The 13,119-nt window shown below is 37.4% G+C and overlaps 2 protein-coding genes across 4 annotated transcripts in view; one reads left to right on the top strand and one right to left on the bottom strand.

The window, feature by feature from the left end:
• Positions 1-13,119, top strand: part of PHKB (phosphorylase kinase regulatory subunit beta) — a 198,366-nt gene that overhangs the window by 69,223 nt on the left and 116,024 nt on the right. The gene's annotated exons all lie outside the window — the stretch shown is intronic.
• Positions 1-13,119, bottom strand: part of ITFG1 (integrin alpha FG-GAP repeat containing 1) — a 70,414-nt gene that overhangs the window by 6,894 nt on the left and 50,401 nt on the right. The window contains exons 12-16 of the mRNA XM_057375671.1: positions 12,818-12,926; positions 10,170-10,213; positions 8,287-8,365; positions 1,166-1,290; positions 229-311 (exon numbers count right to left, since the gene is read on the bottom strand). Coding sequence (XP_057231654.1) covers positions 229-311; positions 1,166-1,290; positions 8,287-8,365; positions 10,170-10,213; positions 12,818-12,926 — 440 coding nt within the window. The remainder of the gene's footprint in view (positions 1-228; positions 312-1,165; positions 1,291-8,286; positions 8,366-10,169; positions 10,214-12,817; positions 12,927-13,119) is intronic.

Raw genomic sequence — 13,119 nt, 5'->3', positions numbered from 1 at the left:
TGATTGTTTGTCTGAGCTGGTAATGGGTTTTGATTGTTTATGGGCACCATCTGAGAGCTGTGTRAATACCTGAGCAGCATTGTCAGCTCCAGCTCACAACTGACCCCCTGCCCTTGCTCTTCAAGTAACTTTCTATGCAAGGAACTATTTCCAAACCTACACACAATGCCTAATTGCAACTGTGTAGAAATGTAATTATGGGCAGTGCAAATCCAAATATGGTGTTACCTTCGAGGAACATTGTGAGGATAAGGAATGACTATAAGCTGGGAGTTTGGTATGATAGCTGTCCATTCCTGTTTTCTTATGGACTGAAAGAAAAACAAAGGCTGTYAATTCCTAACAAACCAACATACTTAAAAGCAAAGAAGTTCTCTATTGAAAGAAACAAAAGCAGAAATAAAAAAGTTGTGGATTTAAAAAAAAAAATAAGTGATTAATCCCTTATCTTTGTATAAACCTGTTATTCTGAAAGCTCCAAAATGCTTTGTTTGTAAAACCCACCYCCAAAAGTAAAAAGCAAAATAACTACTGCTGACATGAAACACAGCATCTGCTTTAAAAGTACAAAGCATAATAGGGAAAGAAGAAAAGAACTGATTCTACAAAGGAGGCAGGCAAAGTAATTATCCAAATCAGAACTTGGCCAATTTGAGTACCTCACTTTTTAAACGAGTACCATCAGATTCTTTCAAGACTGAGAACGGTRCAGACCCCACTTTTATGTTTCATGTGAAGATTATAAATCACAGTAATCTCTCCCCCATGACACTGACCATGGTTTTATCACCGAGGCAGAAGGGATTATGTGAGTCATAGCCTGGCCAGAGTGACCCCAGGAAAAAACTCTAGATACTGCAGTCCAGAATAATTGSACCCTCACATCTAACACCCATTTGCCCTACAAACAAGCACTACATACCTATGCTACCATTCATAGACAGTTTCAGTCATCTTTTGATTTTATTCTGGCTTCAGATCTTATACAACCCCCCAAAACCCARGCAAACTGGTTCTGTTGGGCAAACTTTTCTGCGTGCAAACTTCTTTGATATTCTCACTTCAGAAAATTTAAAAAAAAAAAATAGTGTCCTAGCAGTTTTTCTATCCAAACTCTCTTAGGAAAGGCAGCACCATGAATATTGGCATAAAAATGTCAACCAACCTTTTCTCCTAARGGCCGAGGGATGCCAACGTACAGGTGGTCGAGGAAGTTGGCGCTGCGGCCCAGGCCCAGCACGTTGTAGGGCAGCTGCAGAGCGAAATGTGCTGACTGGCTGAGCTGGCCAGCTGCAAGGAAATCAGAAAAGAAGCCCAAGTAGGTATTTTGGGAAAATAAACCAAGCAATTAAGCAATCCCCCAAACTACCAATTGTTATACATATACAGATTCCCCAGTTAGTAATAAAAATGTTTAAAAAATTTTAATCAATTGCATGATTATTTAATTCTTGAAAGCTCAATCCCACATTTCCAAACTACTTTTGACCACTCACTTGGAGAAAACCTTAAATGCTCTACATTTCTAGGTAAGACAATTATTTTGAGCACCATTTCTGTTAAACCAAATCTCCATTATTTGTTAGAAGTTGAGAAAAGTCAACTATCTGCATTTATTTTTACATGATTAGTGCTAAGTCTTTTGCCTCATTGATTTGCAAGATCAGACTCAACATGTGAAGGTTCACTTTAATTCCTGTCAGTGTTAATCAGTAATTATTACTGTGTCACAAAATTAGCTAAGTAAATTCTCATGAACAAATTTTCAAAGAATGAATTAATTTAATGAAAGCAGGATTGCAGTGGTTTCAAGTTAATAATAATTAAAGGAGAAACTGTAGGTGGAAAATAAGCTTCTTGGTTTCCTGAAAAGGCACTGGGGAAACAAACAAGTGTTGTAGCTATCAAAAAGTTCACTGGTATTCCATTTCCAAAGTATCCAGCTATTCCATTTAAATAAAACAATCTTGTAATCTTTTAATTTCTGGCCAACAGATTCAGATCCTGTGTGGATTCTTTATTTGTCAGCAAGTGAGCTGATTCCTCAGCAGGAATGGTATCAGCACCTCAGAAGCAGCACAGGGAATTCAGCCTTCACCAGATCAACAGGAATGAGTTCAAGGGGCACCTGACAGCCACAAGGGGTTTATGTGACCAACAGGAACAGCTTTTCACAGCGACAGGCTTTAGTCGGTATTGTTAGAGTGTCACTGGAGCACTGGGGCCCTGAACCTGTCCCTGCTTTGCTACTGACTTCTCTACCATCATCTTGGCTAAATTGCTTGATCTCCAGCTGTCAATATACAAACTGAAAATGAGAGGAATTCTTGAATTATTATGGAATATCTGAAACCTCCAGCTACCAACATACAAACAGTAAGGARCAAATTWGGTTTATTTAATTTGACTTGGTTATAGAAACAAACCAGATRAGTATTACTTGATCATGCTGTAACATTAAAAAGATTTGCTTTTAGCATTTGTTTCACTAATGCTCAATGTGGAAGGACTTTCCCCAAAAGAACAAGGTACTGCTGGAACATTGAAATGCTTTCAGAATAACTTTTGAGTGAAATATTTAGGATCATGAGAAGACTGCAACCAAGATCTTGCTTTTTTTCTTTCATCTTACAAATGAAATGAATGTCAACTAAATTAAAGGGAATAAAGGAAAATGTCATATACTGTGTGCAGTCAGCTTTAAAGAGGTTAGAGAGTCACATACTGCAGCTATATTCTTAAAGCACTGAATAATTTCATGGCTACTAACGCTGGTTCTTCTGCCTACTAAGATAAGGATARTGAAATCTTGTGCTTCAGGATGTAAACAGATCATTTGCAAAGGTCAGAAAGGAATGTTTTCTTCAACACAGCAGGCAGAAAATGTGCACTAACTTATTTTTTAATTTGCCTTTAAATTTGGAAGGTATTGGCTAAGCAGGTTCACAGCAYATAGAAGGTTCCAGTTTACACTAAAGCTGACTAAGCACAGATCTTTGAGACTTTCTTGCTTTCCTCAYCCTCTATCTATCATAAATTCTGTTTGATGCTTACTCAAAAGTTTCACTTAGAATTGCAACCAAATAATGAAGAATGATGGCTGCTCACCTGAGAAAAATAAAAGCCCCAAACAAGATGAAAAATGAAAAGAGAAATTACAGAGAGTACTGTCAACAGTTTATTGTCATTATCTGAAGTTCCCAGTCACTGGTAATTAATTTACTTATGTAAATATTTCAAATTTAATTTAAATAGCAGCCACAGCAATATGCCCTCTTGTAAAACTATCGGAAGCAGCTTTCTACTTAAAAAAAAAAAAATTGAAAATACTTTCGCATCTTCAAGGAGGAAAGTGGGATTTATTTATTACATTAAAACTGTTCTTTGGGCTTTTGGAAATCAATGCAGGCAAGATGGAGGAAGTGACTATTGCTTCACAGTTTGTTTTACTTCATCAGTAGAACTGTTACTATAAACGAGAATTAAAAAACCTTTTCCTGACCATGTTACACATCATTTCTTTTTAACACTACTTTTAAGATTATTCAACATTATGTCTTTTGCCTTAAGCTTCTTATTTMAAAAATGCTRTTTCAAAGCACACAGATATAATGGGCTATGGTACTGGTATCAGTGGTGTTTATATTCTTTTAAATCATAAATCAGTAAGTTTATTGCTTAAAAAAACCTTGGGCAGAATAAAATCCTCAACATTTTAGGACTTGGTTTTCCATGGTTTCAGCCTGTCAGACATCAAATTTGTAAGAAATAGCAAATGATGTTGAGCAGCCAAGCCTCAGAAGATTTTGCAGTTTGATATTCAGAAACCATTCTGGACATTTTGGAATCAATCTCCTTACCTCTGAAGTCTGGCACATGAAATTGGAAGCAATTCGTATCATTAACCTTTCTAAAGTCTTGTCTGAAAACCAGAGCCATGTGTTGTCTGCGACACATCCAGCACTTGTTCCTTTATACCTGAATTAAGTCATTTTCCTTCTGTTTCCATTATCCTGATGTAAACTTGCTGAAAGCTCAAGGGGAGCCTGCTCTACCCTGAGCTGAACTGAAATGTCCTCAACAGCTTTTTCAGGCTGAAGAATTTAACTTTATGAGGAGAAGGTGATTGCATTTACATGCAGAAGTAATGCATTCTTTTGTTTAAAGGGAACTGACAACTTGTGGTGCTGGATTTATGAACGGCCTCACTGAACCTACAGAAATAGATGCACAATACTGATAGTGTTCAATCAGTTTAAATAAACTTATTTTGTGAAATAATAGAGCAGAACATACAGGATCACTACACAGAACWTAAAGACCAATGGAAAATCTGATTTCAAACTTGTGCTTTCTRAAGCACAGGGGAAGCTGTGTCATTTGTAATGCCCAAATATCCAAGTTTGGGTAATATTGCAAGCAATGCTACAAGTTAAAATAAGTTTTCTAAACAAAAGCAAGTTATACAGAGAAAATATTAGCAGGCTACGCTCCTACCTACAGCAACCAGAAAATCCTTCTTAATAGAATTCAGCTATTCAATTATTAAATTATTCCAGCTTGCTCCATGAATACACTCTTCTTTCTGCGTAATGGAATTCGACACAATGAACCTTGCAGTGTCAAATGGCCATTGAAAATAAGCTTATTTTGCCTTTTTTTCTGGTACATATTGCAATGTTTATGTTTAAATTCATGACTATAATAGCTGCTAGACATTTGTGTTCACCTCACAATTCAATTTAGTTAAACAGCAGGAGAACTCAATGCAACAACAGGGAAGAGTAAGCAGATTTCAAAAAACCAGAAGGGCACGACTTCACAGCATGTGAAAGGTCATTCTGCCATGGAAGGTTTAAAACAAAACAAAGCAAAACCAGCAAAATGAAAGAGCTCTGGAATGAGAGCTGCAAAGGCCATCAGTTCACACAGCTTCACTCACACAGATGCTTAAACAAATTATGACTTGATCCATGTGAGCCATTCAGTGAAGCTACTCTTATCACCTTCCTATGGATATGGAGCTTTGGGGAAGCCTTAAACATTTACTGCCACTTGTTYCTGGCCCACAGAATTAATATGTTTGCTAGATACAGGCTGCAAGTGTGAGCCTATTTATTTCAAACTCTATCAGCATASTTTTACTTCAGGAGAGAAAATTCAGATGTGCGTCGCACAGGCTGAAACACAGAATATATTCTCCCAATAAAAGCCTGGAAATGTCTAGGTAGAGCTGCAAATTCAGGCTGACACTCATACGTAATTGTGGGATCTCCTTAAAAATAAGAACTCCAAAAGAAAACGGAGAAGGCAGGCTTGCAGGACATGGATCAGAAAGCATGACTTAAATTTGAGTTTGTGCGCTTATCCCAGATTTACACTGAATCTGGTCTGATCTCAAGCATGAAATTCCTTAAATATTTGAAGAAGCTGCTGCAGCTGATTTTCCTCTCAGGAAGAGAAGGTCTGTGGAGATATTAACTGCAGATGTAAGGCCCAGAACTTCTCAATTCTAATGCCCTTGTTAGCAATTGCTATTCCTTGTACCTAATTTAACAGGATTTCTTGTTGGAAGATTACAAGTGAATTGAGCAATGTGTAAGTAAAAGCACAGAATACATGCTAATTATTATTCTGCTATCTTTTAACAACATACTGGAATGTTAATAGGAGACAGAACAATTCTAACAATGTTTTTTAAAAACCCCCTCATAATTATGCAAATTTCCTGTAGTTAAGGCTTGGCAGATCAAAGAACCTTAAAATGAATTAGATAAGGACAGCCATCTGGGCCTTTTTATTTTGCTCTTTGCAGGAATATTGCCTACGTGAAAGATGCCATAACTCACAAGTGAAGTCCTGCAGAATTTCAGAGACCAGAAGCAGACTGGGGGCCATGGATTTGAGTACTTCATGATTTACTGAAGCCCAGGGCTGGAGGAATAACCAAAGGTGACTGGTAGYTGGTCCAGCCAACAACTGCTCCCCTACTGAGAGCAGCATAAAGGCAATAAAATACAGCAGCTGACTTTGGAGGGGGGGGACACAAGGGAATGGGGAGTTCTGCTTTCATCAGAAAAAGAACTATGTTTTTACTCATTTTACTTCTTGGGAAAGGGATTTATTATTTAAAAATTTTGATTAGCTCATTACTCCTTTCAGATAATTATAAGCTTCAAATATGGATTATCCCATAATATATAAGGAAGGCAAATATGTTGATGATAATTAGTTTTAAAATAGCATATTGATGCTATACTAATAAAAGCTTAATGTGAAAAAGATATTTTGTATGTTTATACATGGCCCAAAAATGCCATGGGGGTTTGGTATTGCCTACCAGTACACATAAAAAACATTGCTTGATGATTTCTTGATAGTCAGATAGAAGAGGATTGTGGTGTAATGGGCTGTTTTTCAAGATAACAACCTGTAGGCCAGTAATTCCAGTTAGAACGTTTAGTGACTCTTACACATAACACTTGCAGGAGAAAGCCTAGCTACAAACTTAATGTAATACYCTCAGAAAACATGACTTTGAAAAGTTCTTGCAGGAATTATACAGACTCAAAAAAAATCTATTAACTTATTAGAGTTGAGAAACTGATCAAAGACAGCATTAGAAAATTCCCTGTAGCAATACTGCTGGGGTCATAAATGCACTTGGAATTCATTACTGTTATTTCATAATGTCAGAACAGAAAAGGAAATTCATCATGCCTGGACTCTGTTAGGTTTTTATTATTGTAAATATGGTAGCTGTGAAGGGAATATAGCAGTATTAAATCACATTTGATAACTGGTTCCTAGAGTAAATTGTAAAAACACTGCATTTCTAGAAGAACTGTCCCCCCAAACCCAGACAAACAAACAACAAAGCCACAGCCAACTAAACTCAGCAAGCCCTAAAGAAAATGTTTATGAAAAATACATTTGCTTTTGTTCTTGGAAGAGAGAAACAGGAAAAAAATTAGGAAAATGATACATGAAATATGTCCAAATCTTAAGCAAGTTTTATTCCACCTATCTGTAAGCTATATGCATTGTTCCATGACACAGAAGAAGAAAAATATCCTTATTTAAGCATGTACAAATACAGAAATGTCAGAGTATCAAGACATATTTTTGCAGCTATCTGGTTTGTATTTSAGGATATTTCATCTTTCTCTTTAATTTTTCTCAGATGGAATTAACAGTCCTGACCCACTACTGGTGGTGAGAGCATTGCCAATGACTCAGATTGATTCAGGACCTGAATGTGTCAGCACCCTAAATGACTGCTTTTATTCTGTAGTGTTCTACAGAATATTGACTAACCAGTGAACTACTGAAACCTTTTTATTTAAAACTTGAGGTTAATTTGAAATGAGACTGGAGTGACAGGTGCACATGTCTGCACTTACAGACCTTCATACTCTGATCATGTTCAGTTTGTGAGTTTGGGATTTTCTTCCTAAACAAGAAGTGAGTCCATGATARTGCTGAGATTAGCAGTCATGAATGAGAATAATAAACCACTYTGTACAGGGTCCTGTGTTTTCTGGGATCCACTAGTACACACCTGGGAAGGCAGCATAAACCCCAGGATATTCCAGCATCAGGCATGGCTTRGACCATGGCTTAGTGGATTATCCTCTCTTTACCTGCTTTGTTTTAGGATTCCTGCAAACTGTGCCATCTGCCCCATCTCAGGCCATTAAACCTTTGATTACAATTCAAGTTGCACCAGCAACTTCCCCTTGACTTTGATCCTGTTACCTAATGACTGATCCATCCCTTGGAGTTCTGTATTACCTGTAAGGACACAGGCATTCCCTCCCCAGCTTCCTCAGGCTACTCAGGATTTGATTTTGTTAGCTGCCACTTGTAGTGAACAACTCCAGACAAATACATCCTGTGTGTACTCAATATTATCCTGATCTTTGTCATCTCTAGGACTGCATTCAGCTGTTCCAGGGCTGCTGTTTCTTAACCCATAAGTGCTCAAAAGCAATTAGAAGCTTTGCTGTTTCACAAACTGATATTTTATCCAATATTTTTTCAGACAGAGCAACTGTTTAAACCCAACTGGCACGGGACAGATGAATAAACAATGCAATTTCACTGTTTRTAATAAAAATGCAATCTGTAAAGAAGGAAGAGAACGTTGGGGGGTTTGGCACAGTAAACTGAAGGCACCACTGGAACTCCCATTTCCCCTGTTACCTTTCCAACTCTTTAGGCTGCTGAGAAGCACAAACACAGACAGACCGTGCCTTGGGTATTCTCCCAGYGAGTTTCTCTTACCTGAGCCATTCTTCAGGTACCCATTTGCATCCACAGTGGTGTACATGATGTAAGGACCAGGCTGATTAACTCCAAAGGGCTACAGGGTAGAAAAAAACATAAGAAAAAGGCAGGCAAAATTTTAGGAACTGACAAAGCTATAGTAATTAAAGAGTAAGCTGAAGAAAAATTTTTCTATATTAATAATTTATTTTGCATATTATTACTTCAAAATCTTGTAACTGTTTTGGTCATTATGTGGAAATCAGTTTTCAAAATCAGGGTAATCAACTGGCTCTGTAATGTTTAGGCTCCCATGAAGAAAGCAGTACTATTCAGTCCTCTGGCAAAAGGTTTAATGTTTCCTTGGAAGATATAAGTAAAATAGAAAAACCCTAAAAATTTAAAGAAATAACTGCTTGTTCTGAAAAAGCAGAACTCATGATATTGAGAGAATGCACTGTCTTGATGATATTTCTGAATTGAAAAATACTGCACAAATTCCATCCTTTTTATCATTATTTAGCAGTGTTTCATTTAATTAATGAAACKGATTGAACAGTTACTTGTTGGGTATTGGAATCTATTTTAACATAGAAGTAAACATCAAAGTAGAGTGATGAGGAAAAATAAAACAAAAATCCAAGGAAGTTGTGTATTATTGAGTGATGAACCATAACAAATGCACCTAATTAAGAAAGGGTGAGGAAGGGAGAGATGAGGGACAACAGTAGGAATAGATTTTAAAGAAACATTTCCTTTCYCTTTTCCAGTGCTGAATTTAAGCTGATATTAGGGCATCAAACTAAGAGCTTTCAAGTAAGTTACAGAAGGAACACTAAAAGAGATGATGACAGGTTCCACACCATGCCTCAAAAAAGTAAGTTTAAACCATAAGAGTAACTGGTAATGATGACAATGAGATCAAAGCCTGAAAATAATAATTGATTAAAATGAAAAGGAGACCACCAAGGTGATGCTRATGCAGATCAATGAAAGATGAGTGAATAAGGTGARATTGAAATTGCTTTTTGTGCCACYTATCTGTACTCTGGCATAATGTACTTTATGTTACTTTCTGAGAGAGAACTTCTATTACAATGGAGGCAATAGTGTTTCAGTGATCTCGATAATGAAATGCTCACCAACATCTGCCGTGAAGATTTGCTTTATAAACCCCCTACTTTTGTAATTAAGTTAATGATACTATCACACCTCATTATTTTATAAGAGAAATTAAATCCCATGTCTCAAAATAGGCTTGAAGCAAAAGTTAGCCCCAYTGGAAGCAGCTTTTCTATTTTCAACTCAAAATTAAATGCAATATTGTTGCAGACCTAAAGTGCTACTGCTACCTCTGATTCCTCTAAGAAGCTCTTTCAGGCCAACTTTCACTGTGAACATTGCTAAACAATTTGCTAATTGGCAGTTTGGTAGGTGAGTTGCAGGATCTCTGGAGATCAATAAAACAATCTAAACAGAACACAGCACATRTAGGTGGAGCTGCCTGCAGAATCCTCAGAGCCCAGTGCCCTTCCTGCCTTGGCTGAAGAAATGGCTCCAGGGCTGGATCTGCCCCACAATCAGTTTTGCCTGGACTTTCTAAGAGTCCAARCCAAGACTTTTCACAATTCACAGTTTGGGCACCCAAGTTCCTCTTTTCTCTGGTATATCCCAGCCCCCAGTGCTGGGTAACAAAGCTCCTGCACCATCAGCCAATCGAGTCCAGCTCTGAGAAGCAGCTGCCCAAAGTTATGAGACTCACAGAGGCACAACTTGGCCAGCCATGATTTGGATTATGCATTCTTCCAGTCAGTAACTCATCACATGTTGAGAGTTTTTGGTATAATTAGACTGCAGTTTATTTGAAGCTAAATACTAAACAAAGCCATAGTTACACTTACTGTTATCTTCCGAGGACAGTCGTTAGAACAGAGGCCGCTGAGAACTGCAAGGACAAAARATCAGCTGTAGTGTTTATGTTCACAAAACATCTTAGAAGCACCACCTTTGAAATGTGGTAAAGTTTAGTGATAGTGTCAGGTAGCCATTGAAACACAAAGAAAATAAATGTCTTTCCTGTGATTTATGTTAGTGTAYAACATTTCCTAACCTGCTGGAAGCATACTTGGCAGAAATTCATCACACTGTTTTATCCYACCTCACACTGGTTAGCCAGCTTCAAAAAGAGAGATTTGCCAGTTAGAAAAATTCCAAATTAAAACATTTTAAAAATAGTGAACTWTACATTTCATTCATTATTCTTCACTTCTAACCATTTAAAATACTGGCAGAGATTCAGCTTTACTGTTGTAACTGATAGAAAGATAAAGGCTCTTCCTTCTATACAAGGCATCATTTTGGAACTTGATTTAAAGCAATTCACAAAAGCTGTAAGAAACAAAAATCTCATTGCCCACTTATTCTATTAAATCAAAAGTATGATAAGCAGATGTATATAATGCTACTTAATATCTCAAGCCTGTGACAGTTGTTYCAATTATTTAAAACTTACTAGTTTGAAAAATCAGTTACATTCAGAAATCTCTGTTAAAAACCCAAATGAGGGACAGTGAAAGCCATCTGTTCTGTAAGCCAGGACATCCTGTCACACTGAGCATTAGAACAAAACAACAAAACCCACACATATACAATAATCCAAGGTACCATTCTGATGCAAAATTTGGACTTCTAATGACAACAGTTTGGTTGAGCAGCAGGCCAGTAATGGCTATGGCAGGAAAGAGGAAACACACCAGGTACTGAAGCCAAGAAAAAACATTACTTCTACATGAATTATGGTACCCCAAAGCAAGTGTGGCAGACAGAAAAGGATGATTTGGACCAGATTTGAGGGCAGGTTATCCTAACCATCAAGAGGCTTTTAAAGCATTTTCCATGTTCTTTAAGGGTCCTCAGAGTTAAGGGGTACAAAAGGGTACAAAGTGTTTGGGACCAGGCAGATAGTGAAAGGTGCATGTGAAGATGTTCACAGTCTGATTAGAAATCATTCCCTAGGTGAGTCGGAAATGGCACTGCTCTAGTCAAGGAATTTTTCTAATAATTTGTGTGTGAATATTAACAACTGACAAGATTCTTAAATATTCAGTCTTTGCTTGTGATTTCAAAATGTTGAAATTTCTAAATACAGCAAGATCTAATATTTTATACAGTCAAAACCCCCAAAAATCTGGACAGTGAAGCAAACATGTGGCAAAGCAGAATTTGAAGACTACATGCATCTACAAATAGACTTTTAAAGCTACAAGTTTATTTTATCTGTTACACATTGGTGACTGTGCAAGTGGAACCAGCTCTTCCCATTTTSATGCAAAAGGACACACTGAAATTTGCTGTTCAGTTCCACTCCTGGAACAAATTACCTGACCAAGTACATTTGACATCAGTTGTAATGAGCAAAGCTGTTCTCATTGTCCATATGCCAAATAAATGCACACAATGCATTTATTGATATACTAACTCACACAAAGCACATTTTGTTAGAAAYACTTTCCCCTGTATCACAGTAAAAACATTTTTAGACACTCATTAATTCCCATTTCCTGGGGTTTCTATGCAAAACTACTCACACTCTAAAAGRGTGCTAAAAAAAGGCTTGCCCCAGTTTTTAAGATAGATTTACACAGAGTGAATCAAAAAGCATGCTGCAAATTACTCCCTTCCCCATTAAAATATCACACAATTCTGATATGGCTTTGTAAAATATTAGGTTTTTTCAGACGATTGTCTGCATGCTTTTGTGAATTACACTACATATATATGGTGTATTATTTAATTAGTATTATGTATGGTATTATTTAAAAGAAGGCTGCCATCAACATGATAAATTATTAAACACTATCTCAATGGGAACACAGTTCAGGCTATGGACAAAGTTAGAATTGCATCAGCCCCCAGCAGTAGCTGCAGTTCTGTTCTCTTGTGGTTGCAGAAGGTGTGTTTTACAGAGTTAGATGATTTAAGTAACATGCAGGCAAACACAATTTTTGAAGGTGAACCTCTAGCTGTTGCTATTGAGCTTTGTCCTCATAGGCTCCCATACAGCCTMATTTTTCACTTTTCTCAAGAAATCAAGCAAGACAGGCAAGGAATGAGCTCAAAGCTCAACACCTTTGCAGTTGAAGAGCACAGCAGGGCATGCAGTTAAAAAACCTAATTATGAATATCCTAATCTACCTCAAGYCTTTTAAACCAACTCTCATTAATTCACACACCCTGGCCATGTTCACAGCCACTCTGTGCTCTCAGGGTAAGGTGTGGGTTGTGCCATGTGCTTCTGGGCTGGAAACACAGAACTGACTCACACAGGGATGCAAAATGAGCAGATCATGCAGTGTAAGCAAAACACACCATGCCAGGAGTCCCTGAAATGAAATCAGCCCATTCTGGAGGCAACTATGCCTCGCTCCCACAAGACACACAAGAACTCCAGCAAGCAGGTTTCACACGGTAGAGGTACAGAACTTTACCATAACGTTTTCATATGTTCAAATAYTTACATTCTTCTGAACATTACACAYTGGTAACTTACCAATAACTTTAACAAAATAGGCATCTGCTTCAAAGTTATTTTTCAATGTATGGATAGCAAAGTCCTTGTTGGAGTAGCCTTTGCTTAGCACAATGATATCCAAGATTCCCTAGAGGAAAAAAAAACCCAAGTTTACATTAGAATGCATATTTACTCTTGGGAAAAAATGCTGTGCAGGGMAGTTTTGCTGCTAGTTYGAATATGTTTCCAATGTTAYRAATGTAATCCTAATCAACTGGGGASRGRCAGGGCCATCCCCAGCTGAGCAGCACAATCCAAAGCTGCACAGCCAGGGTTTGTGC

This window comes from Malurus melanocephalus, unplaced genomic scaffold (assembly GCF_030028575.1).
Source record: "Malurus melanocephalus ecotype Western Australia unplaced genomic scaffold, MMel_1.1 scaffold_254, whole genome shotgun sequence".
In the NCBI taxonomy this organism is placed as follows: Eukaryota; Metazoa; Chordata; class Aves; order Passeriformes; family Maluridae; genus Malurus; species Malurus melanocephalus.
The sequence above is the reverse complement of the archived record's forward strand: the minus strand, read 5'-3'. Positions and strand labels throughout refer to the sequence as shown.